We start from the raw sequence: 27,690 nt of genomic DNA, 5'->3' as shown, positions 1-27,690 counted from the left end.
CTCAGCTAGATGCCAGCAGCTCATACCTGTAATCATAGCCACTCAGGAGGCTGAGATCTGAGGACTGCAGTTCAAAGCCAGCCTGGGCAGGAAAGTCTGTGATACTCTTATCTCCAGTTGACCACTGGAAAACTGGAAGTGGCATGGTGGCTCAAAATTGGTAGAGTGCTAGCCTGGAGCTGAATAGCTCAAGGACAGCACCCAAGCCCAGAGTTAAAGCCCCAACAACAACAACAACAACAATAACAATGAAAAGGCCCCGTCTGAGCCATTGGATGAAGGCAAGAGGTTCTAACATATGTCTCAAGTGTATATATTCCTTTTATGCCTCAAAGTTTTCTAATGTTCTTATCAGGTAGGCTTCGCCTAGGGACTGTTCGAGAGTGGGAGTAGGAATAATTACACAGACAAGAGGAAAAGCAGGGTGCTAGCAGAAAGATTCAAACCTTATCTACAGAAGATTTGCCTCTCGCAGGTGCTGGAGGTGTTTTCAGGTTCCCCTTATTCATTCAATATAGTGAGTATGAATGAAGCACTTATTGTAACTTTGGGGAATAAAGGAATGCAAGGAAAGAGTTGGCAAAGCTGGACCAGGTAAACAATGGAGACAGGGTCAAGTCCAAGATCACTGAAGCAGGAGAGAAACTGATTAGTTCCAAAATCAAAAGGCCAAGATGAACTAGTTTCTGCTTTCTGCTCAAAACCTCACATTCTTTCAGACCTGAGTTCTTTTAATCCATGCGCTGGATATAACCAATAATAAACAATATCCCACATTTATTTATAAGTACTCTAATTATCTTAACATTTGAACAATAACTTGGCACTTTAAATCATGTCCAGAGAGATTAAGGCATCATTATCTTCTGCTGAGCTCCTGTGCTTTTGCTTACGTGACAAACATCTGTCTGAGGACCTTCCACTTTGTGGCCTGTGAGCCAGTGATAGGGCTATGGCCTGGACCTACCTTGTGGCAGGGTGTGGGGCTCTGGCAAGACTTCACATAACTTGGTCTTATTTTAAAATAAACCTAGGATTGCATAGTGATTTACATCATGACTTTAAAACAAATACTAGTTAAATATCCCAAATTATAAATTGGATGTGTAATCAAAGGCTCATAATCCCAAGGTTTAAACAATAAATCGATGTTTCTGAGATTACAGAAATATTTCCCTATTAGTTCTCAGAATGTGATTCATCACGTGAAATGGAACAAGGGCAACAATCAAAGAGCCAATCAGGGAGCTATAGTTAACACTCTAATGCATATTGTTTTGTCAAGATTTCTTTTACATAGAGCTATCCAGGCAGCGATGGCAGCAAGTTCTTCGATCATTGCCAAATTTCTAAGAACACAAGAAAGAAACACAGTAAACAGACCGCCAACATGCAAACGAAGGTCCTCACCAAAAATGTTAGCAAAAGCTTTTTAAAGTATGGATGAGAGGCTCAGAGTTTGGCCTAGTAGTAGAGTGCTTGCCTACCAATGCCAATTCCTTGGTACCACATACATAGAAAAAAGCCAGAAGTGGTGCTGAGACTCAAGTGGTAGAGCTCTAGTCCTGAGAAAGCTCAAGGACAGTGCTCAGGCGCTGAATTCAAGCCCAACTATCGATAAAATACATAATATAGCCCCAGTTGGATAAAATACATAATATAGGTTTGATACTATACTGAATATACAAATAGGAATTGTTGCATGGTGATGTTTCTGTAAACATTTAAAATACTGAACTATTTAGATCTAGGATCATCTATATTTTAGATTGTTTTTTAGATTCTTTGTTTTGCCAGTCCTGGGCTTGAACTCAGGGCCTGAGCATTGTCCTTGGACTTTCTCAAGGCTAGAGCTCTACCACTTGAGCCTCAGCACCACTTCTGGCTTTTTTCTATGTATGTGGTACCAAGGAATCGAACTGGGGTCTTCGTGCATGCTAGGCAAGCACTCTCCCACTAGGCCAAACTCCTGACCCCCGTTTTCTTTTTTTTTCCATATATTTTTATTGTAATTAATAGAAGGTTTACATTATATTCACCAGATAGAAGGTACATTACTTCACATACATTGATACCCTTTCTCATGTCTTGGTCCCTATTTCCCTCCCCCCAACCCCCACCACTCATCTTGTTTTCCCCCCTTCCCTATCCTATTTCAAACAACCAAATAAGCGTATATACAATATATCAGATAACAAGGTGAAATACTGTAACAATATGAGTTAACCAAGAGACAGCAAAAGAGATGAGAGATAACATACTACATTAAGGAGAACAGTCACTCATTATATGGCTTTTGTTTCTATATCCTGGAGGTCCTTTCATTTAGCATCTTACTATATGGCCTTATGTATCTAGGCTTTGCTCTATTGTAAATCTCTGCTAGGAGAACCCAAGATTTCTACTGATTATGACAAATGAGGGAGACTATTGGGCCTATGTTCCTTTGAGTCTGGCTTACTTCACTTAATATGATTTTTTCTAAGTCTTTCCATTTCCTTACAAATGGGGAGATGTCGTTCTTTCTGACAGCAGCATAGAATTCCATTGTGTATAAATACCACATCTTTTTGATCCACTCATCAACTGAGGGGCATCTGGGTTGGTTCCAAATCTTTGCTATGGTAAATAGTGCTGCAATGAATGTGGCTGCGCTAGTGGATTGAGTATGTCCTTGTTTCTGGATAGTTGCTGGCCCCTTTTTCTCCTTTTGAGACAGGATCTTGGATCCAGTTCAGGCTGGACTCCAATTCATGCTATTTCTGCCAAAGGCTCCAGAGCTCTGGGATTACAGGCATGTAAAAGAGTTCTAAAATAATTTTGATTCTCAAAACACAAGCAAGCTATTACAAAAAACCAGTTTGGAAATGGACCTGTCTGGGAGTTTGATTGATATAGTACTATTTCACAGAGGAATGAATGGACTTCCTGAATGTGGATACTATAGCCAGATAAATTAGAAGATAGCATGAAATAAAAATAATGATAAGAAGATAAGAAATAAAAAATAGTTGAGACTATTAAAAATAGCTCACTATATTTGGTCTACTCTGTTGCACTGGTTGGTATAGAAATTTGGCTTCAGTTTTATTATTACTGAGAAAGGAGAAGTATGAATAGTTACTCAAGTCAGACTGTTTCTATGATAAAAACCTATTGAACATCAAAATAAAAATATTTTTAAGACAAGGGAACAACTGGTAAGAACTGGTAATTCTGGAATATTATCATTCAGAGTAAAAATCTTAGAACTCTACTCTGTCAGTCACCTATCTCCCAGAAAGCAGTGTAGATTTAGATGGACATCTGTCCTCCAGTAGAAATTAACAAAAATAAAAGAACTTGAGTATGGGCTTATGAAGCTACATCTTACAGTTTCTTATAAAACTGTATCCTTTGAAACTGCACCTAAAGGCTTGGACAAATAAAAGTTTTGGTCTTCTAGGAGTTGAAAGGTTTTTAAAAATAACTTGATGTATTTGGAGAGGATAGCTAGACATCTATAAACATCAGACAGCTGTCAATTTGTTATGTCTGAAGAATGGAAAAGATCATTCACAGGATTTAGAGTAGAGGAGTATCCGTTTTCAAAGCCTTTGTCTTGAAATGGTTATTTATTTTAATTTCAGGCAAGAGTTTGTGGGTTGATTTGACTACATATTTGTCTCTACATTTTCATTTGACTCAGTTCTTTTTTGTTGTTGTTTTTATTGTTGGGGTGATGTACAAAGGGGTTACATTCATCAGATAGTGGGTGCATTACTTCTTGAACATGGATACTCCTTCCCGTGTTTTTCTTCAGCTTTCCCTCTCCCCAACCAGACTTCTTGTTTTTCCCCTTCCCTTCCCTATTTCAAATAAACAAATTAATGTATATACAATATACCAGGTACCAAAGGCAGATACACTAACAACATGAGATAAACAATAAGGGGAAAACAAGAAATAACTTCACATAGTATATCAAGAACAATCACAAAGATAAACCTCTTGTTTCCATATTCTGGAGTTCATTTCAGTTAGTCTTATCTTATAAGGCCATGTGTACCTAGCTTTTGAGCTGTTGTAATCCTCTGCTAGGAGCATCCTGAACATTTACTAATTGTTACAAATGAGGGAAACCATGGAGCCTATGCTTCATTAGGTCTGGCTCACTTCCCTTAATATGATTTTTTTTCCAAGTCTTTCTATTTCCTTACAAATGGAGCAATGCCATACTTTCTGATGGCAGCATAGAATTCCATGGTGTATATATACCACATAGTCATGATCCGTTCATCTACAGAGGGGCATCTGGGTTGGTTCCATATCTTAGCTATGGTAAATAATGCTGCAGTGAACATGGTTGTGATAGTAGCTTTAGTCCTTGTTTATGGACATTTGGGTAAATGTGCAGGAGAGGGATTGCTGGATAATAATGGAGCTCTATGTTTAGTCTTTTGAGGAATCACCATATTGCCTTCCAGAGTGGTTGAATGAGTTTACTCTCCCACCAACAGTGTAGTAGTGATCCCTTCTGGCCCATCTCCACCAGCTTCTGCTGTTATTATATTTCTTGATAAATCCCCTATACAAGACAGGGCCAAAGAAGCTCAAAGAGTGATGGCGTTAAGAGCTTCTGGTAGATGATTAGATCATACAGACTGGTGTAAAACCTAGTGGACAATGATCTCTCTTATAAGGGATCAGCATATGTATAAAATAAGCACCAAGGAGCTTCTTTGGCCCTGTCATGTATGAGGATGGTGAGTGCCATCAATGATGAAATATATCCCACACTATCTACTCCTGGATCCTGAACTCCCAGCCTCCAGAACTTCAAGGAAGAAATTTATGTTATTTACAAATTACTTAGTCTACTCTATGATTTGGAGTGGGGCGACACAAACTTTCATACCATAGCAAATGACAAAGAAATATACTTCTGTATATGCAAGCTAAAGTGAATTGTTTTTATTAACAAAAGTAAGATATCTAGCTGTACTATGAAGTGAAAGATATCAAAAGCCAAAGTCCATAGATTGAAGATGTTTGAAGAAGGAACATTTTGTTCACTTTCAGATTTTAAAAAACCTACACATTGAAGAACCTGAGAAAAAGAAATTAAAATTGTTAGGAAGTCGACAATTCTTTTAACATATACTTGTGAATTTCTCAGTGCCACATGTTACAATGATGCAAAAATAGAATAAGGGGTCTTTTTTCCATTATAAGTATAAACTAATCTTAGAAAATTCAATCTGTTCTTAACAAGAGGAAGCAAAAATGATTGTTTGCCTTCTGTGCAGTTTGTCAAATCCTCTGTAATTTGCCTAGATAAAAGACACATTTTGCTTTTCACCAGAATAATTTTGGGGCTTTGTATTTCTTTGATTAAAAAAAATCAAATAAACAAATCATAAGAGCTCAAAAAAAGTTGTTTCTTTACTACCATGTCACTTTTGACATAAATTTTTTATCATGTTGACAATAGGCAGTAAATCAAAGCTCTTCATTGTTAGTTTTGTTTGAATAAAATATCTATTTGCCTTTGATACCTCTTTTTCACAGTATCAAAAACCATGAACTTGGAAAATTATCATTACCTAGGTATTTAAATTATCTGTAGCACTTACAAAATAGCCCAAATGCCAACAACTTACTTCAATCTGATGCCAATGTCAAGCTGCTCTCAAATAAGAAGTGTGCTAGGATGATTTTTCCTATTTTCTATATTCTGTGTTTTGTTACTGAGTCAATGCTGTTATAAGAGTTTCCTTCATTATGGAAAGAGTCACTAGCACATAAAAGAAGGCAGCCTTCTTTTACGGACATGATATTTCTAGTAGTACTGTCCCCAAGAATATTAGAATAGTTTTAGTATAAATGTTATTGTTTTTAGTATCAGTTTTCTAGTATACATTCTTGGTATAAATATGATAGTGATATGGTATATCAGTATATATTGGCATGTCACATATTAGGTTATGAATATACATTTTTTAAAATTTCCCATATTATAACATACTTGGGAAGACCCTGGGAATTTTGTTACTATCTTCATTTGTCCATTAGGTTTTACACCTCAGGACAAATGGGAATAAAATAATGATAAAGATGTATTATTATAATTCACTAGAAGAGGGGTTCTACTCTTTCCTACTCATATTTCTGGTTGTCACATCTAGTTGAGATACTATGGTTTCCGGCTTCTTTTTCATGTTGTCCCAATATTTGTCCTAAAATTGTAAGGCCACAAGTTAGGTTTTTAGCCATAAAGATAATCTCAGAGTTGCAGTATCAATAGCCCTGTCAGGTTTTTTGTTTTTGTTTTTGCTGTTCTTGAGGTTTGAACTCAGGGCCTAGGCTCGGTCTCTGAGCCTCTCTGTGCTCTAGGCTAGCATTCTATCACTTGACCCACAACACCACTCCCAGCTTTGTCTATATAGTTTATTCGAGATAAGAGTCTCTTGGACTTTGCTGCTTGGTCTGGCTTTGAACTGTGATCCTCAGATCTCACCCTCCTGAGTAGCTAGGATTATAGGCCCAGCCTTAATTATGGTTACAGCCAGGACTAAACTCCTACTTTCCTGTTTCAGTTGCAGCCAGACTGTAACAGGTGGCTAGGGAAACTCCTGCAGAAACATCTTAGAAAGTAGAAAGAAGTAGAAGTATCTTAGAACGCAAACAACTGACTCATGGCTCAGTAGGACAGAAAAGAGCTATGTAAGAAGGAATAGAAACAAATTGTGCTTACTTTGAAACGCACTTTGTTCATAATACTTTCTAATATGTAACCTGGGCCTGTAATAAATGGGCCTGTAATGAATCCCTTTTTCTTTAATTGTTCACTTGGCAACTCATGTGACTGCGAATGGAAACAATCCATTTATCATATAGTAGTTTGTATGATCACTGCCCAGAATTCTGAAATGCAAAGTTGTTCTGTGTTCCTTACTTTGCACAGAAAGATAGTTGCTGGCATAGATTAGAAAAGAATACATCATTTTTATGGAGCAATTGGACAAATCAATTTCTAAACTTATGCCATACCTGGAGTGCTTTGGTTGAGTAAAATCTCTCTTCATCTAGTATGACAAGAGTAGTATCAAGGAAAAAAGATGAGCAGTATGTAAGAAACTAATGTCTGAAAGTCGTGCTATGAAATTCAAGTCCACTCCATGGATTACAGGGCTCCAGACTTAAAGCCATTATGGTAAATCACTTCCTGGCAATCTCTAAACTGAAGCAATTTGGAGGGGCCTCAAGAAGATAAGAATCACTGTTCAGGTGTTCCACTGCATGTTAGGCAATATGTCAAAAAATGTTCATACCTCGTGGGAATTAATCCTCATAGCTCTGGGAGAAGGCATAGCTATACCTACTTAATGAAGAAATACAAGTTCAGAGAGTTTAACAATCTACTTGAGGTTTAATTCTTCAAAAGATGGGGTAAGGGATTAGGTTGAATAAAACAGACAGGTAAGGAGACAAGCTGTATGACTATACAAAATGTAAGCCACAGAAAAGTAAAAGACAGGGGTACTAAGGAAATGCATAGTGGATTTGTGAAGAGGAGGACTGAAGGAAAGCAACAGTGTTGTTTTCTGTGACAGATTTTAAGGAAGATTCTGAGAACAGTGCTGAATGCTCTGGGTTGGATAGCAAGTAACACAACCACGTGAGGGAGTTCTCCACATAACACCACCTACCAAATGCTTATGTTTACTTGCTTTAAACTGGCAACTCTCATTTCTATAAATATAGACTTAAAAATTATAGTATAAATGATTATCTTGAACTTTTGACCAGTCAGCAATACGATGGATAGGAGAGTTCGCTTAACTATTAGTACATTGCTATGACAACATCCTCTGCCTGTAAGAACAGGAAGGGGGCTGTCCTGCAGAGTGCCATTTAAACATTCACTCCTGTGGCTAATCCTCCTCAACTCACAACCACTGGCCTGTTCACTTTACTCACTGGAGCTTAAGTTAGTTGCTTCAAACCAGCATGAAAACTGCAAGCTTCCTACTTCTCTTCACTGAGTTGGATGCTGGGTATTCTTGCCTATCTGTAATCCTAGCTATTTAGGAAGCGGTTTCAAGTCAGTCCAGAAAGGAAAATTCAGGGGATTCCATCTACGAAAGAACCAGCAAAAATCCTAGTTGGAAGAATAGCCCAACCAATGCCAATTGAGCATGAGTAAATGTAAGGTTCTGAGTTCAACGCCCAAAAAACAGTCCTCCCCCAAAAAACAAGTTGAGAAGATAAGCCAGGTCCAATGAGTCAAGCCGGTTATCCTAGCTATTGGTAGGTAAAGATGGGGGCATCTTGATTTGAGGGAAGTTCAGGCAAAAATAAAGTATGTGGGATTCCATCTGAACCAGATCTAGGCATGGTGTTAGTGTGCATTTGTCATCTCTAGTATGTCAGGGAATCATAATCAAGAGGATCACACCTCACACTGTTCTGGAAGGATGGTGGATGGCTCAAAGTGGTAGAATGCCCACATGGGTAGGACACACAAGGTCTTAAGTTCAAACCCCAGAGCCACCAATAAACAATGAAGAATTTGAAAAATCAAGATCTATATCTATATCCACATGAAGGCTTTTCTTCATAGCTTAATAAAAAGAAAATCTGTAAAAAAGACAAAATTATTGCAAGGAAGAGTCCTTGTGAATGGTGAGACATGAAAATGAGGGATTCAAAGTGCTCCTTTTCGCCTACTTTAAAGATTTAAATGCTATTTATTCATTGTATGGTGACCTTAGCCATCTGTGCTTACAACTTGAAATCTAATATCTTTATCACCACATTTGTTCAACATTCCATAGGAGAGTACATTGCTAATGAAAACATTCAAACATTCATGATGGAAATTATGTAGAGGCTTCTAAATTGTGAAAAATTTTCATTCAATTGGACTATGGCATTAAGAAAAATTTGTTGGCTAGAATAAAAAAAGATTTCTGGCATTAATATATTCAGATTTTTGAATAGATTCTTAATAGCTTCCATCCCTGGGCCACTAACAGAGAGTGAAGGGGATGGGGTGGAGAATTACCAATTCCAAAGCAGTTTTATTTTCCAGCTCCATCAAGTGTTGTTTTTTTTTTTCAGTACATGTCAAAGTTTCTTCTAAGCTCATCCATAAATAGGTCATAGCATTTTAGCTCTTCAGTTGTAACCATCAATAACGAGTGGCAAACAGGATTTGTTGTCAGCCATAGGAAAACCAGTACCAACAGGTTTTATAGTTTAACACTGACATGAGAAGTTACAAGATTAGCTCTGCTTTGAAAATGTTAAGATACCTATGTGCAGCGACATTGCTTGTTTCCTGTTAGATATAAAATGAATGTACAATTTGTCATTCTGGTCCTAATATTAATAAGATAAAGTTGAATGCAAAGCAAATGGAATCTCATACACTGCTGAGCAGCATATAAATTAGTGTTACTGTTTTAGAAAACTGACAGGATCCATTAAAGTAGACTATATGCCACTGTGAGGAATGTGTATGTACCCCCTAAAACACATGCTTATGTTCACACAAAAGACATAATTGAAAATTGATAACAATATTAGTTATACAATCGAAGTGAAAACTATTTAATGCCTCTCAAGAGTAGAATGGGAAAATAAATTGTAAGGTACTCAATTTGATTTGATAGATGAATATTGCTAAAGTAATGTGAGAGAAGAATGACTGACTCAGAAGGGTGCATTTAGAACCATTCCACCTACATAAAGATCCAAAGGCTACAATGAACGCGTTTTATTAGAAGCTATGGTGGTGGTTAGTGTGGTGAGAAGAGATATACAAGAATGTTTCTGCACGTGGAGGGCAAGGTTTTGTTTCTGATCTGAATGTTAGCTGCCTGAATGTGTTTAGTTTGTAAAACTTTACCAGCTGTGTACTTAAGGCACCCTTTTAAAAAGTTGAATGAATGGAAAGGAAAAAAGAAAACAAGAAAGAAAGAAGAATAACTCTATAGTCAATCACTGGAAAAAGAAATCATATAAAGAGGGGACAAATTATGAAAGAGACTCTTGCCTTCTTCCTTGTCACAAAATTTGCCCATGATCTCACAACAAGGGAGACTCCCTTCTCCAAACCTCTAATTTTCAAAATTCTAAGAGTTGATATTCCCAAAACACCGATCCCAGCAGTGACTTGGAAGACATTGCTGAGCCAGTCTTACTCCCAAGCTATCTCGGCCAATGACAGAGTGAATACTTTAATCCTGAATCCTGAGTTGGATGCATCATGGCTCTCCTGGGCCTATTCCACAGCCTCTCCCTTCACCACCTGCCTCTTCCTTTATTTGTTTTTAAAGAAAAGCCTTCTCTGAGAGTAAACTCTGGAAGCTTTGCCTGCCTTCTTACATAAACTAGACTGGACTTACTTCAATGATCTGTGGATCCCCCTAGGAGGAAATGCTCTGATCTCTGCTCAAGGTGACCTGAGCGCTGATATAAGCCAGCCATGGAATCAGTATGTGAAGGCTTTTCTTTTCATCCTCAAAGCAGTGTGACAAGACTTCTCTCCCTTCCTGATTTTATAAAACATTGCCTTGCAGCATTTCCCTAGGGAACTGAAATGTAGCTAACATTTGTGACTACATGGTCATCCAACTTAGATATCTGATACACTTTTTTGGTGTTTGGACCTAAAGAAAAGTTACTATAACCAAAAGAGCCTCCAAATGTGCAGAGATTCCCTCTTATTTCAGCCTCATTGTCCTCCAAAGTGTTTTTCCCTAATAAAATAGGGAGGAAACAAGAGCAACAGTCTTAAGTAGGAAGATTTTGGTGTAGCGCCTGGTACATCCATTGCGACCTCACGCTCTTCTCTCCATTACTGCTTCACTCTCTTTGCTCTGGAATTTTCTCCTCTAGGAAGTGAGGAATGAATGAAACCTAAAATAGGACAGCACATACAGTCTTCCATAATGATAGAGTCATTCCATGTGCTCCTGCAATCTCCAGCTTCCCTGTCATTGGATTGCATTGAAAGCCCTGGCATGAGTGTCCATGTGTTTTCCAAGCTGAGGCAACCCAGAGTCAGTGTACTTCTTCCTTCCTTCTTGCTCTTCTTCTACCACAGGAAAGATACCTGGCCCCCACAGGCATGATTTAAGAAAGAAAGACAACCACTGGGACTGTGGTGTTGATTTGTGGCTGCACCTACCATTCTTTTTCTGTATGCCTTGTAGCACGACATAAGGTGGAATTGTTTCCTATAACTGATGGCATGGCTGTGGGCAAGTTACTTCACCATCCTAGACTCCAGAGTTGATGCTTGCAATTGGCTAAAATCCTCCTAATTCAGGAGTAAGGACTAAACTTGAGTAATAGAAGACTTGCAAAAATGCTGAGACTTGAGAGTAAGACTTCTGATACCATAAATTAGGTTATATCATACTGTCCTCCTTTTTGGACAACTAATACATGATGAACTTGAAATGTGCCTTCTCACAATGTCTCATCATCACTAAATTGTTCTAGTAAGTTAGTTAGAAGGTATAAGTATGAAGTTATTAAGTTAAAGTGAAATGAGCCAGATGTCATGAGTTGAATATTGTTACTAGTCAAGGGATTGGGTTTTGTATGTGGTGGCCATGAGTATTATTATTTAGGGTTACCATATAGGTAAAGGCTAACTAGAGATATAAGTATATAGACCTGAATCAAGGCTATAGAAAATTGGATGGTTAATACAATCAAAGTCACAAATGTAATTAAGATGGTTGTCAGGCTGACTAATGTTTCAGCTAAGGCCTAAGCATTAAGTGCATAAGCAAATGGCAAGATTGCGTGTGTGAATTTTTAACCACTTTTTAAATATAAAGCCATTCTTTTCACAAAATCCATTGTATGTAGAGGGCAAAAAAAAGGAAAAATAGAAAAACAGGGTAAATCTCAGTTGATTGAAGGTGAAGGTGAAGGGTCAGAGCCACACACAGCCAAGGCTAACATAATATCCTCTATCTCTTTCTATCCAATAATGTGGGAAACAAGCTCACTCTGCTGTCTCTATCTTAAACAATTCTGAACACAACCAAGAGTACAGTAGCTACATCTTCTGCACATCCCTGTCACCAGAGGTCAAGGCAGAGAACCTCAGGAATAGTTCATTTATTGTGGTTGAAAATTTGCTGATCAGAATTCACTTCAAGACTTTTGTCACGTTGAATGCAGCAATGGTAATATAAATGCTTTCCAACCCAGCCATTTCCTTTTCTATAAGCCTGCCTTGAAATCATTTCTAAAACCTCTCCAGACATCCCCTGATGGCCCATTACGGACCTCGACTGCCAAGTTCTCTCACTGAAGTACATCTCAGCTCAGCTTAGCTTAGCTAAGCTTGAACAATATGCATTCCCTGTGGTCTTGGAAGTCAACAACTGTCATCCAGAAATAGCTTCTGATAGGCTCTGTAGAATCTTTTTTTGTTGTTGTTAACACCACACTCTAAGACCTCACAAACTTTATCATTCAACCTTAAATTCAAATCCTGATTTCCTTCCAATGTGTTCTCTGCCTTCTCTGGCTCTCTAGACAGTTTCTCTGATTGTTAAGGGTCGAGAGACGTTTGATTCCAGGCACTGCCATCCTTCCCTCTCTCCCTCCCTCCCTCCCTATTCCAAACAATGATATTTCACATTCCATGGATGCTTCTCCATTTATATACCAACTGCTGGCATCTCAGAACTCAGAAACTGAAATACAGAGATCTCCATCTTTAAGCTTGCCTGGCCAGGGGAGGGAGATGAGGAAGACATTGCAGGGGAAGGGCATAGGAGTGGGAGGCTTCCACGAGGAAGCATCTGGAAGGAGAGCCCATCAGCCAAATAATGGAGCCAAGGCAGCAGGCTTTGCCAGATGGGTCACCATAGAAACCCCGGCTTGAAGAAGTTTACAAGCATCTTTACAATCAGACTCAAGGTTAAGTGAGGACTGACTATTGCCAGACTGGGCTCCCAGGACCAACAGCAGCAGCAATCCCTAGAAAGTTAGAAATACATTCTCTCGGGCTCCATTTAAAATATATTGAGCCACAAACTGATGTGGCAGGATTTGCAGGGATATTGATTGATGGGTGTTTTAACGAGTTCTCCATGGGGTTCTGAAACATTCAAACTCAAGAACCATTACTTCTCTGGCTAATACACCCGTAAACACTTTGACTTCACAGTCATGGAAACAAACCACGCCCAGAAAGGTCAAGCCACTTATTCAGATCACACAGCTCATTAGTGTCAGGGACAGGCTAAGAACCTGGGGTCCCTGGGGTTGTATTATAGAGGACATCTTCTACTCTGTGGTCTAGGCAGTGGCTGAAACATAGACTTGAGTGAACTACAGTCACTAGAAACAAATTTCCAAGGTCTTAAAGGCAGCCATTGGTTTGGAAAGGGATACTCACAGAGGACTTGTCATGGAACTCCCTTTACATGATAAATACCTTGATCTCACTCACATTGTAGATTAACTAGAGGAGGTCTGAAACAGAGAGCTACAATGTGACCCCCTACAGAAATTCAGTGTTTGATCTTCATGTCTCCTGTCAGCTGACTCATTACCAAACACCAACCACTTGCCTTTAGTCCCATGCTGAAAGTCATCCCTTACCTATGGTTAGTGCCCTTCTCTTTGCAGGGATCTTTCAATCTCTGCACCCACTGGCATTCCTCTGATTCAGAAATCTGCCTATCAAGATATGGCATTGCCCCAAAATTTCATATGGAATAATAAAAGACCCTGTATAGCAAAAACACTTCTTAGCAGGAAGAACAGTGCAGGAGGAATTTCAATACCAAACTTTAGACTCTATTACAGAGCTATAATTCTCAAAACAGCTTGGTACTGGCACAAGAACAGGCCTGAAGACCAATGGAATAGAACTGAGGACCCAGATATTAAACCACAGACCTATGGCCACCTAATCTTTGACAAGGGAGCCAAAAAAAAAAATAGAATGGAAGAAAGATAGCCTCTTCAACAAGTTGTGCTGGCAGAACTGGTTAAGCACTTGCAGAAAACTAAAGTTGGATCCTTCTTTGTCACCCTGCACTAGAATTAACTCCAAATGGATCAAAGACCTGGAGGTAAAAACTGACACACTGAAAACTTTACAAGAAGGAATAGGAAATACACTAGACCTCCTTGGCACAGGTCGAAACTTTCTTAATAAGGACCAAGAATCACAACAAATCAGAGAAAGGCTGGATAAGTGGGACTGCATTAAACTGCAGAGCTTTTGTACGGCAAAGGACATAGCTAGTAAATTAATTAAGAAGCCTACAGAGTGGGAGAAGATCTTCACCAACCATACAACGGACAAAGGCCTCATATCTAAAATATATCAACAGCTCAAAAAATTGAATCACTCCAAAACTAATCTCCAAAGTAACAACCATCCCATTAAAAGATGGGCCAAAGACTTAAAGAGAGACTTCTCTGAAGAAGAAACAAAAATAGCCTATAGACACATGAAGAAATGCTCAACATCTCTGGTCATAAAAGAAATGCAAATCAAAACGACGCTAAGATTCCACCTCACTCCAGTTAGAATGGCCAGGATCAGGAAAACGAATAACAACAGATGCTGGAAGGGATGTGGTCAGGAGGGATCACTACTACACTGTTGGTGGGAGTGCAAACTCATTCAACCACTATGGAAAGCAATATGGCAGTGCCTCAAAAGGCTAAACATAGAACTCCCCTATGACCCAGCAATTCCACTACTTGGCATTTACCCAACCATCCAGAAAGAAGGACATACTAAATCCACCAGCACAACAATGTTCATTGCAGCACTATTTACCATAGCAAAGATATGGAACCAACCTAGATGTCCCTCAGTTGATGAATGGATCAACAAGATGTGGTATTTATACACAATGGAATTCTATGCTGCTGTCAGAAAGAACAACATCGACCCATTTGTTAGGAAATGGAAAGACTTAGAAAAAATCATATTAAGTGAAGTAAGCCAGTCTCAAAGGAACATAGGCTCAATGGTTTCCCTCATTTGTCATAATCAGTAGAAACCTTGGGCTCTACTAGCAGAGATTTGCAATAGAGCAAAACCTTGATACATAAGGCCATATAGTATGAAGCTAATTGAAAGGACCTCTAGGATATTGAAACAAAAGCCGTATAATGAATGATTGTTGTCCTTAATGTACTATGTTATCTCTCATCTCTTTTGCTGTCCCTTGGTTATTTCATATTGTTACAGTATCTCACTTTGTTATCTGATATATTGGATATATTTGTATTTGGTTATTTGAAATTGGATAGGGAAGGGGGGAAAACCAAGGTGGGGGGGTGGGGGAGAGGGTAATGGGGACCAAGATTGTGAAAGGGTATCTATGTATGTGAATTAATGCACCTTCTATCTGGCAAATATCACATAACCCTTTGATTAATTACAATAAAAATATTAAAAAAAAGATATGGCATTGCCTTGGCTTTAAATTCTGCCCCACGCTGTGGGCTAAATCCAGAAGAAGGCCTTGATCTAGTCAAGTCTCTAAGCAATTCAGCTCACCACCCTCAAGAAACTCTGAAAGTTTCTCTCTCCTCTCTCTACTTTCTACACCAAGTTGCTGATCCTAGAGGAAGCAGCGTCAAGAAGCAGGACAACAAGGGTAGGTTAGCCTGGATGTGGTTAATTGAGATGCTGCTGATTACTGTTCAGTCAAAATCAAGTCTCCCAACAACTAGCTCCAGTTTTAACTAATGAATATGTTTTGTTCATATAAGAGACTGATCCATCATTCTGCATTTAGCTTCCTGTTTTCCTCTTTTTTCGGCTTTACTTCTTTGGAGGAAGATATTGTATTGGTGTTTCCAGAGTTTTTTTCTGCTTTAAAAAGAGCAGAACCAAAGTAAACTAAACTTTTGCTTTGTAGATGGTCTGAAGATCTTAGTTTCTCGGAAACTTTCATTTTCTAGGCTTTCCAAGTGATTCAATTATTATAGATATTTTACTCTTACCACTTAAAACTCCTCTGCAAGTCTTGTGCTGTAGTCCAGGGTGCATTTGGTTCCCTATAATACAATTGGTTCCTGGGTTTTGAACTGGTAGCTCTGGTTGTTGTTGTTTTCCTTCTTTTGTTTCTGTTAGTCCTGGGGCTTGAACTCAGGGCATATCCACTTCTTTTGCTCAAGGACAGCACACTTGAGCCACAGAGCCACTTCTGGCTTTTTGTAAGTACTTTATTAGAGGTAAGAGTCTTATGGGAACTTTTCTACCCTGGCTGGATTAGAACCACAGTCCTCAGATCTCAGCCTCCTGAATAGCCAAGATTACAAGCATCAACCACTGGTTCCCCGTGGTGTTTTGCTTTGTTTTTAATTCTTAACTTTGCTCTCTGCCTGCTTCATCCTAACTCTGTTCCTGGTTTTTATGTATTTGCACAGATTTGTTGGCTCGTGATCATTGATCTGCTTCTCTGTCTGATGAGACAGGGGTCTGCCTGAGTGAATTATGGCTGCTATGCTCTCACTCTATCCTCTGCCTCTCAGATATGGTCAATCTCTCGACCAGTATCTGCAGGTGGAGTCATGGCACCAAGCTTACAACTGTTCATACACCAAAGAGAAAGAAGGAGCCTATGGAACAAAACTTGGTTGCAAGTCCTGGTGTGTTTGTCAAATCACAGGTATTTGCTAAATAAGTTTCGAACATCCAGTTTCCCGCTCAGGACAGCCCTGAGACAAGCACTGCACAGAATGAAGTTCAGTGTCTTTATGTGCTGCCAGTTGCCTGGGGCAAGCATTTCAGAGGAGATGTTTACTGAAGTAACATGGGTCAGCTGAAAATCCACAGGCTCAAAGAGAAGAGGAGAAAAGCACTGAGTATGAAAAGGGCACTCAGAAGCCTGAGGAAAAGCCAGTTCCTACTGTGCCATTTCTTGTATGACCATCTCTGCTTCACTATGTTCCTGGACCTCTTGACAGAGCCAGGGACCTTAGGTGTTCCTGGCTCTCACCGCTTTCTCAATATGAGCTCTTGCAACACAGGCTTTTGGTAAAATCAGCCTTCTTTGTCCAGCTATTTGTGCGCACAAAGGCCATTCTTGCCTTTTCCAGGGTTCTCTTTGCCAACCCTATTTGTCCATTATGACACGTGATTTCTATAATCAGCCATAGTCCACCCTTGGAGACTGGAAAATCAGTAAACAATAGAAATGTATTTCTCAGAATTCTGAATAATTCAGATGTAGAGGGCTGGAATCTGAGGAGGGCTTCAAAGAGCAAGAACGTCAAGCTTGTAGCCTCCAGCCCTTTCATAATTGGTGTTAATCTGTTCATGAAGGTAGAACCCATATGATATAAGACATTTCCCATTTCTGCTATTTGGGGGATTGTGCCTCCAATGCATTTATTTTGTATGTAACACATTTAAACCATAGGTTTAATGGAAATTAATTTCCCACTTATTGATAAAAGATTATAGACACAAGGTCCAGTGTGAATCATGAGCTAAAGTGTTCAGAAGACTCAGAGACTATACAAATGAGCATCTGGATTCCAGTCATTGTCAGAGCCAGGGTGATAAAGCCTGCCTGTCAGCAACTAAAAATAACCCTGTGCCCTCTTGAATTAGAAACTTTTCCACCAGGGAATATGGATCAGCTGGATTCTTGCTCTGCGAAATAAGATTATATTCTGTTTATGCCAAATGTTGCAAAAAAGAGCTTATCTATGACACTGTGTACATATGAGTCTTAAACAAAACCACTAGAGGGCACCAATACACTGTCCAAGTCCAGAGAGGGGGATGTGAGAGAGAGAGAGAGAGAGAGAGAGAGAGAGAGAGAGAGAGAGAGAGAGAGAGAGAGAGAGAGAGAGAGAGAGAGAGGGAGAATATGTGTGTGTTCCACATTGCCACAATGGCATTAGCATCACTGACAGGGAGCTCTGCATTTCCCTTATGTACACTCATTTAGAATAACCTAGCTACTTCCTGAAGCTCTTTATCAGTAGAGAAGCTCTTGGTAGAGATAGTAGAAATACAAAATAGTCATAAACATTTACCACCTGCTTTCTCAGCTGCGAACAAGGATATTATAAGTGTAGCTCTAGATGCTATTGTAAGAATCAAATAAGTGATATTTGGAGAGATTTTAGCTCAGTCCTTCCCAATGTCTCAGAAAGTTATGTCATAATGACACAAGACAGCCATTCTAGGACACAGTGGACCGAACATGAGGTTTATGGTGATACAGAACAACTCTAATACATTTGGCAGTATGAGCATGGAAAAGTCTCTTAAGTATGTTCTCGCTCTCTCTCTCCTCAGTTTTCTCATCTGTGAAAGTTTCTCTACTTGTGGTAGCTGTGTATCTTGAGTAAGAAATGCTTCTAGGACTAATATTGCACCTGATATACAGGTGCAAGTCTAAGTCTGAGGGGAATCGACCATCAGTTTTGTACAGCGTGGTTTCAGGCAGTGAATATAGCCATGTGGAACCTCTGCGTCCTTATACTCCAAGCAAATCCTAACATGGCCTTCTTTTGTGCAAGTCTATCTACCTTTTGCTTTGGCTGATAGAATCCTTCTGAGTGGGAGTTCCTGAGATTGCCATTTTGTAGACTATCCTTCTACCTGAGCAAGGAGATTTGTCAATGAGGCCTTGGTTGGTTAGCCCTGGCACAGAGGCAGCACTTACTATGTATTTCCATCTTTTCCACTTCATCCAGAAACTCTGAGCAAATACCCTTGTGCATTTCGCTGGTGGTACTGAGGCTTACAACGCACCTGAGGTCACAGAAGTATCGATTCCTAATCCTGATTCATAAATTACTAATACCACCACCACTTCCCGCCCCCCCCCACCCCGCCACAGCTCTTAACCTCAGAATGCCTCCAATGGAATGCTGAACAGACTGCAAGGGATGCAGCCAGCTAATAGGCCAGCTAATGCAGGAATAGAGAACTCCAGCGTTCCTTCCTCTCTGACCTCACTTCATAGCCAAGGGAGGTGTTCCCTCCTTTTCCTGTTAATATCTAAGACCCAAACTCCCTGTGTCTCTCAAAGGAAGTGGCTGTGCCAATTGCTGCTAGTGATCTGAAATAAAAACCATCTGCACAGGGAAGACATGGTTCTGTAACCCTCACCCACAGGAATCACAGCAGCAGAAGAAAGAAGTACTAAAACCTCTGCAGGAAAAAAAAAAAAAAGCAAGAGCCAGAGACTAGGTTCACCAAAAGAACTTTGGGTTTCTTTTGATTTTAACTGACTGGAGACTTATCTATCATTTGAATAACAATTATTTTTAACAGCAGCTTCTAAAGTCTTGTGCATTTGATTTATTGAACTAAAACATATGTGTTCTGAATTCCTTGTAACAGTCCAATCCTCTTGGATGGATTTTTATGATCCCAATTTCCCTGAGAATGAGTCATGAGTAAGACAAGTTTCTTTAGTTCAGGGGCAGCAAGAGGGAGGAAGAAGCTCTAAAAGATTAAAAAACAACAACAACAACAAAAACCAACACAGAGGCCAGAAAGCAAGATCAGTGCCAAAAGTGCTGGGGTATGGTGGGTGTGCTTTAGAAGAATGATCTTCTGGGATATCTAATCAGGGCTGGGAAATAACCCAGAGCTTGGCCGAAGGACCCTGCAAGCCTCCTTGCTGGATATGTTAATCCCTCACACCCAATTTCTAGAGCAGTATTCATTTGTTCATTTATTACACAGTCTTAGGGTTTGAGCTCAGAGCCTCATGATTAGAAGGTAGGTTCTCTATCAACTGAGCCACAGTCTCAGCCCTATAGATCAGCCTCACTGATTTCCATCAGAGATTGTACCCTTACTATAAATGGGTGTGATTCCTGCTAAAATCTCATACCCTGATCGGGGCTCCTGATTTGTAATTGAACTGACACTTGAGAACTTTGAAATGTTGATATATAACAATTGTACGTATTTATAGGGTGTAGTATAGTATTCACACACAGTTATACAATGGGCAATGATCAAATCAAAGGAATTGCCACAACTATTATCTTGAACATTTACCATGTATATATGCTGGAAACATTCAAATTCTCTTATAGCTATTTTGAAATATGCAATAAATTGCCAATTAGAGTCACCCTACTATACTGTAGAATTTCTATTATAAGCCTCCCATGTAAAAGTATTTTTGTAGCAGTTAATATGTTCTTTTCTACTCCCTCCCTAAAATTTTCGGGACAATAACACATTTGAAATAAAATATTATATTTTCTGTACTTAGCTTTTTAATTTTCAGAACAGTAGTGCTAATGTAGGTCACAGAGAGTTTAAGAAATTTTCACCAGCTCATCTTTTGTTAAGAAATACATGAATGAGCTGGGTGCAGTGGCTCACACCCATAATTCTAGCTACTCAGGAGGCTGAGATCTAAGGATCAAGGTTCATAGCCAGCCCAGGAACAAAAGGACCTGAGACACTTATCTCTAATTAACCTCTAGAAAATGGGAAGTGGGGCTTGGCTCAAGGGTAGGGTGGCAGCCTTGAGCTGAAGAGCTCAGGGACAGCATCCCGGAGGAGTTCAAGCCCCATGACCTAGGAGAGAGAGGGGGGGGAGAAGGAGAAGAAGGAGAAGGAGAAGAAGGAGAAGAAGAAGAAGAAGAAGAAGAAGAAGAAGAAGAAGAAGAAGAAGAAGAAGAAGAAATACATAAATGAATTACAGAACTAACAAAAAGTCTAGCTCATGGTTCTTAAGTTTTTAGCAGGAAACAGAATCGTCCAGAGGGCCAATTAAAACTCACATGCTGGATAGCACTTTCAGAATTTTCTGAAGCATTAAGACAGTGGAATTTGAATATCTTGCAAGTTCCCCTGTGTTCCTGATACTGCTGGCCCAGGGGACCACACTTCGAGAACCACTAACTCGTACACCAGGAGTCTTTTGTTGTTAACAGATAGCAAATGTTTCGTGTGTTGTCTGAGTACTTGCAGATTGTATATAGAACTGGGGACATTCTATAAGTGATTAGAGAACCACTTAAAATGTAACCATTCAAAATGAAATATCCATTCTTGACTCTTAACCTCTACAAAGCAGGTGGCAGATGGAATTTGTCTGATGAAATCTAGTTAGCCTGATGTCTAGTGCAGATTTTTGATCAAGTCCTGATCTTCAACTAGCCTTCTTCCCAACAGCTGTTTCCTTGAGCTTCCTGACAATCTGGTTGTCTAACGGGCTCATCAGGGAAGTTCACCTCAGCTTCATGCTACAAGAGAGTCAGTGAGTGTTCAGTACAACCCATGAAATATCATGGAGATAGCAAAGATGCCACTGTGGAAAATGAGGTATGCCAGGCTCATATCTCTTATGAAATGGGTTCTACACCTCCAAGAGCCTCCTAGTCAATGTAAACATTAACTATTTCCCATTGTCTGTCAATGTTAGAAAATCATCATTTGTTTAGTTTTTCCACAATTGGGGTGACATTAAAAGTTATATTTAGTATTGCTTTTTTTTTTGCCAGTCCTGGGGCTTGAACTTAGTTTTTGAGTACTCTCCTTGGCCTTTCTCAGCACCACTTCCAGCTTTTTCTATGTATGTGGTACCAAGAAATCAAACCCCGGTCTCCATGCATGCTATGCAAGCACTCTACCACTAGGCCAAATTCTTGGCCCAAGTATTGCTTTTTTTGAGAAGGAAGAGATCTTGTGGCTTTAAAAATTACTTATAATAATATTCAAGTTGTCCAAATTAATATATTTTGTTTTTAATGAACGACATTCTTTGCAAATTTAAGATAACCCAGGAATGGAAGATCTGATAGTAGGATTGCATTTATCAGAAGATTGGCTCATGTGCTGTAGAGTTTCTGTGTTCTTGGGCTTCTGGTTTTCGAAGTGTGCACTTTTGTCCCTGCTGCTAATAAATAGGAAGAGGAAGCAAGGGTTCTGTAGATGACTGGCCACTCCATGTCTTGAAAGTGTTTATGAAGTGGGTGGCATGATGAAGGCATTCTCATCGTGATGTACAACCATCATCAGGTATTCCAGTGGCCAGTCCAAGTTGTTGTGCTCACACACTGGTAGAGAGGTGTGAAGAATTCCCTTGCTTTTTCTACTCCCCAAAAACATGACTCAGAACCAGCCATGCATATGTACAAACACAATACCAGTGGGGCTGAATTTGTTGGGCCCTGAACTTAGAATAATAGCTTTCTGTGTCTGACAACATATGTGCAGTCTTTTTAATCAAGTACAAGCTTTAAAAAAAATTTTTTTTCCCAGTCCTGGGCTTGGGCTCAGGGCCTAAACACTGTCCTTGGACTTTCTCAAGGCTAGAGCTCTACCACTTGAGCCTCAGCACCACTCCTGGCCTATGTATGTGGTATTGAGGAATCGAACCCAAGTCTTTGTGCGTGCTAGGCAAGCATTCTACCAATAGGCCAAACTCCCGGCCCCAAGTACCAACTTTTAAGAGAAACTCACTTGTGTGTGTGTGTGTGTGTGTGTGTGTGTGTGTGTGTGTGTGTGCACGTACACGTGTGTGTATGTGTGATTTTCCACATCTGGCTGCAGGCTTCCTTGAATAAATAGGCTTCAAATCTTGCAACATTATACTGAAACTCTCTCCCGGCAGCTAGAGGAGGTCGTGGGTCCAGACTCAGGCTTTGGAACTGTCACTTCTTCCTGTTACTGTGCCAACCCATGGTGACAGACCGACTCCTCCACCAATTGTGACCCTGAATTTCTGCTATTTCAGCTTTTGGGTCTAACTGACTCTATGTCAGGGCAAAACACTGGAACAATAGCAAAATAAAGGGGTCCATGGGTTTAAATTTTTCAACCAAGAGGCCTCACTCCATGTTTTCTGCTTCACATGTCTGTCCAAGTTTCCTCCTACAAAGGTGCAGCCATAATAGAGTAGGGTGCAACCTAATGACAGCGTTTTAATTCACTGACCTCTTTCAAGTGTCTGTCTCCAAACCACATTCTGAGGCAAAAGGAGGGCTTCAATAGATTAAATCTGACAAGATATAATTCAGTTCATAAAACGGTATGATTGCTCAAATGCTGAAAATTCTGAAGCTGTGATTTCAGGAAAATTAACATTCTGAGAATCTATGCCTCTTTTGACATGGCTTTTCATTATGGTTCCTCTCTCTCTCTCTCTCTCTCTCTCTCTCTCTCTCTCTCTCTCTCTCTCTCTCTCTCCTCTCTCCTCTCTCTCTCTCTCTCTCCTCTCTCCCCTCTCCCCTCTCCCCTCTCCCCTCTCCCCTCTCCCCTCTCTCCTCCCCTCCCCTCTCCTCCCCTCCCCTCCCCTCCCCTCCCCTCCCCTTCTCTCTCTCTCTCTCTCTCTCTCTCTCTCTCTCTCTCTCTCTCTCTCTCTCTCTCTCTCTCTCTCTCTCTCTCTCTCTCTGTCTGGTCCTGGCCTGGCTTTAGCTCAGGGCCTGGGCACTGTCCCTGAGCCTCTTTGTGCTCAAGGTAATCACTCTAACTGTTGAGCCACAGCTCTACTTTAGGCTTTATCAGAGTCGTTTATTGGAAATGAGTCTCACTGACTTTCCTGCACAGGCTAGCTTCAAACTATGATGTTCATATCTCAGCCTCCTGAATGCCTAGAATTACAGACGTGAGCCACTGGCATCCAGTGGTCTCTCCCTGTTGATGTCATCAAGTTCCTCAGCTGTATCCTCCTACTATGTTTGTAAATGTGAGTTTCATAAGTTTTCTTTAAGTTATTTTCCCGCCAAATGGCCAGTACATGACAGTAGCATCTAACAACACATTCAGATTGTATCCTCTGATGTCTGGACAAGTTAACATTATTCTGGAGGAAGGAAACAAGGTCAATCAATGACACACAAGCAACTGTTTAAAAACTTCTAGAACCTTATTACCATTGATCTATTGGCCCAGAAAGCCATCTTAGGGCTCCATTTCCCTGCCTTTGGAGGGAAAGATTTAGAACATAAAGTAATTGATAATTTCCTCAAGAATTAGATGTAAAATTTAACTAGTAAACTTTCTTCCCCATCAAGAAACAAGTTCATGGTTATTTATGAGGTTTGCAGCTGCTGCACAGAAATGGGACTGTGTGGGTGGGTGGAAATGTTTGTTTTCCCAAACACTGGCATTAATCAAGCTGTGGGACAAATACTTAGTTAACATCAACCTCCGCCAAGAGTGGATTTGCCTGGCCTCAGCCACTCAGTGACCTGGATTCACAGCCTCTCTCCTGTCATACAGCACCCTCCTCTGTAAACTCAATATCCACTTGCTCAACCAACAAATATTTATCAATGAAACTATTACGAAGAGGCAGACACTTAGTTTCATAACTTGAATATGAAAATATGGCCTAGCAGCACACACTAGACACAAGTTCAACAGAATCATCCCTAGCGATATATGATTTATTTATTTACTTACCAACTCCATTCTGCACTCACCAAGTACTTATTATGGCAGGATCTGGGAATGGGAATACTGCATAGAAAACAAGGGGGCAGCTGCCTGTATGATGCTTGCTTCCAGTTGAGGGAAGATAGAAATAAGTATGTGGGTAAATCAGCTTCGGCTAATGAAAACATGAAGCAGGATATAGGTTTTACAAAGTGCTAGAGAATTTGGATAACTTGGAGCAAGGAACTGAGATGTGCAAGAGCTATGTATGAAGAGACCTGGAGAAAAAAATATTCCTTACAGAGGGAACAGCTAGGACAAAGTTCTATCCCAAAACCCTTCAAAGGAACTCTAAGGAAGCAGGGAGGAGGGTGACGGTGGTAGAAGATGAGAGGTACCTTCAACGGCAGAATGTGAGTTCTCCTAGAGAACTCTCTATAATAGGGAAGGTTGTCTGAAAGACAATCTACTTAGACAAACAGGTGAGAATTTGCCTTCCCTCTGCTCAGAGAAGGCTGACAACTATGGGTATCGAGGCTTTAAAGACCAGCAGCATGTGGTAGGATTGCTGTGTCCAACAGTCTCGGTGGCTCGGCCCTAATTTTGATCCTCCTAGCCAGCACATCTGCTCTGCTGTCCCCAAAGTCTCTCATGCCCTCATCTCTGCAGTCTTGCCTAGTAAAAGAACTCCACTTAACTTCTATGTCCTGAGTATTTCAGAGTCTACTCTGTTGAATAAATAAAGACATTCATTTTTTAACCTCTCTGTCTATCCATCTGTCCATCCATCCATCCATCCATTTACTCGTTCACTCTCACACATTCATCTCTTTAGACATTCTTTTCTCTTTACCAAAATACTAATTGGAAGTAGTACTTTCTTGAGCTACAACCCCAGGCCATAAGTTCCATCCCTTATCTACCTTTGCTCTTGTTTCATATCCCTCTTCACTATGAGACAGGTGTTGTTGCTTAAACACTTAGCGCCTATACCAAGATCTGTCCAGAAAATAGAGGCTCTCTCAAGAGTGAAGCCATCCAATAAGCTTCTAAATTCTAAATAATTTCAATAATTCTAGCATTAGATGTACTAGTCACAATGATTCAAAGACCCCTTCTCAATCCAGAATGCCTTTTTCTGTGCCCACTGCTCTTCAGAACTATACCCACCCTAGGTGTGGTCCCATCACGCTAACAAACAGAATATGCCCAGCATAGGACAGTGTACAGCACGGAAGACTGACAGTGCAGATCCACATTTCCTAGAGAAACTGTGTCTGGATCGGCTTGGAAACATAGGTACCCGAAGACAAGAAGGAATGAGACATAGACTGCCCAGGGTTGAGAAAATGCGAAGAGGAGGATTATGACTGTAAGGACTTGTGCATGGAAAAATAGGCCTTTCACTGGATGAATGGACATCTCAGGATCACAGCAACTGGCCTGGAGCTTCTGGTATTCTGAGCTCTTACAGTCTTGGTCTTGGATTTTAGTAAGCAAACAAAACCAACTGCCTTTTTTTAAAAAAAAATCTTATGTGTTCATGAATCATTTCCGTCTAGTTCTCGCCAACAATCTTTTCATTCATCTCCTTGTATAAAGATGCATTCCAGGAAAGCGGCCATCAAGCATAGGGACTGTAGAGTTTGTAGTCTCTCTTGTCCCCTAAGCCTTGTATCCATTTCTGATTGCCCTTGACCCAGATCACAATCCACCTTTCCTAATTCTCTCATCTGTCTATTTCTCATTCAGGCCCTCGGCCCCCAAATCTTTCAGGTATAAAATGATATTGTTTCTTTGTTACCTGTTCAATTTTTTGACATTGTTTTTCTCTTTTGACCTGAAGAATCTATGCAATACGTAAGGGAAGGCCTTTAATTTCCAATAGTCCTTTATAGGTACTTCTTATTTTCTGTGAAGTAAACGGAATGTGGGATTGCCAGGAAATAAGTTGGGTCCATTTCTGAAAAAGTACCTTTACTAGGTAGGACAGGCAGAGAGCAAGAGGTCAGACCATACTCAGGGCACATGGGTTCACATCTGTATTCAGAGCATGAGAGCAGGGAACACAGCTTGCCAACTCTAACCACACCACAGCACCTGAAGGACATCGTCTCTGCATTCATCTCTAATGACATGTTGACAAGTTTTTCAGTTTCTTCTCACATACCATTTCAGTACAAACATTTAAATAGATAAGTGTGATGAGCTGTAACATCCCATGCTACTACACTACAACAATGTTCATACTGAAAACCACTACACCTTTATTTCCCTCACAGATAGTTTAGGAATTTTTTTCCTATGTCACTGCATTTTTTTTCAAGATACAGTCTTGCTCAGGTTGACCTCAAATTTGTGATACTCCTGTGCCAGTCATCTTAGTGATAGAATTACAGATATGCATCAATATAAAACAAGACAAATGAATTTACCAGTATCAGTACCTTGCTTGTATCATCAACCAATGTGGTAGGGATGCTGATTAAGAAGACAAAGAATCCAAGCACTAGCAGTGGCTCATGTTATAATCCTTGAGCTCCAAGGATCATGATTTGAAAACAGCAAAGACAAAACAGTCAGAAAGACTGTTGTGATCAACTAAATAATAAAAAAACTACAACTGGTGGTATGGCTCAAGGGGTAGAATGCCAGACTTGAGAAAAAGCCAAGCAAGAGCAGCAAGCCATGAGTTCAGGCCCCAGTATCAACACACACACACACACACACACACACACACACACACACACACACACACACACACACGAATACATGAATAGAAATAAGTGATTTATATATACAAGGGTCATAATTTCCATCAAAAGAACTGAGAAGAGCTAACAGACTTAAGAAGGTCTGCTTTAAAAACCAATGAAAAGAGCAAAGGCCTTAGCCTGAGAGGATTTTAAAATCATACCTTTTAATCCACACACAGGCTTCTCTGTTCCCGTAACACTCCGTCTCCGCCTCCTGTACACGACATGAGGCTGGTGTCCTTCCTCTGTTGGTGGATGCTTTCTAACAGGCTCGATGAAGAAGTCTCCATGGGGTAGGTGGAAAATGCCAGTCTGTAAGTAAACCCAATAAGAAAGTCTAAATTAATCAACTCTATGCAATGAAAGTGAGTGAAATAAAACATTATATAGAGGGGCCGGGAGTTTGGCCTAGTGGTTAAAGTGCTCGCCTAGCATGCATGAAGACCCGGGTTCGATTCCTCGGCACCACATACATAGAAAAGCCGGAAGTGGTGCTGAGGCTCAAGTGGTAGAGCTCTAGCCTTGAGAAAATCCAAGGACAGTGTTCAGGCCCTGAGCTCAAGCCCA

General features: G+C 40.1%; 1 protein-coding gene across 1 annotated transcript in view; it reads right to left on the bottom strand.

Moving 5' to 3' along the window:
• Adamts12 (ADAM metallopeptidase with thrombospondin type 1 motif 12) overlaps positions 1-27,690 on the bottom strand; it is a 220,095-nt gene that overhangs the window by 125,883 nt on the left and 66,522 nt on the right. Inside the window, exon 3 of the mRNA XM_090332079.1 lies at positions 27,285-27,435. Coding sequence (XP_090188205.1) covers positions 27,285-27,435 — 151 coding nt within the window. The remainder of the gene's footprint in view (positions 1-27,284; positions 27,436-27,690) is intronic.

The sequence above is a fragment of the Megascapheus bottae genome, chromosome 4, assembly GCF_031878675.1.
Source record: "Megascapheus bottae isolate mThoBot1 chromosome 4, mThoBot2.hap1, whole genome shotgun sequence".
Classification (NCBI taxonomy): domain Eukaryota; kingdom Metazoa; phylum Chordata; class Mammalia; order Rodentia; family Geomyidae; genus Megascapheus; species Megascapheus bottae.
This window is presented reverse-complemented; position numbering and strand designations above follow the sequence as displayed.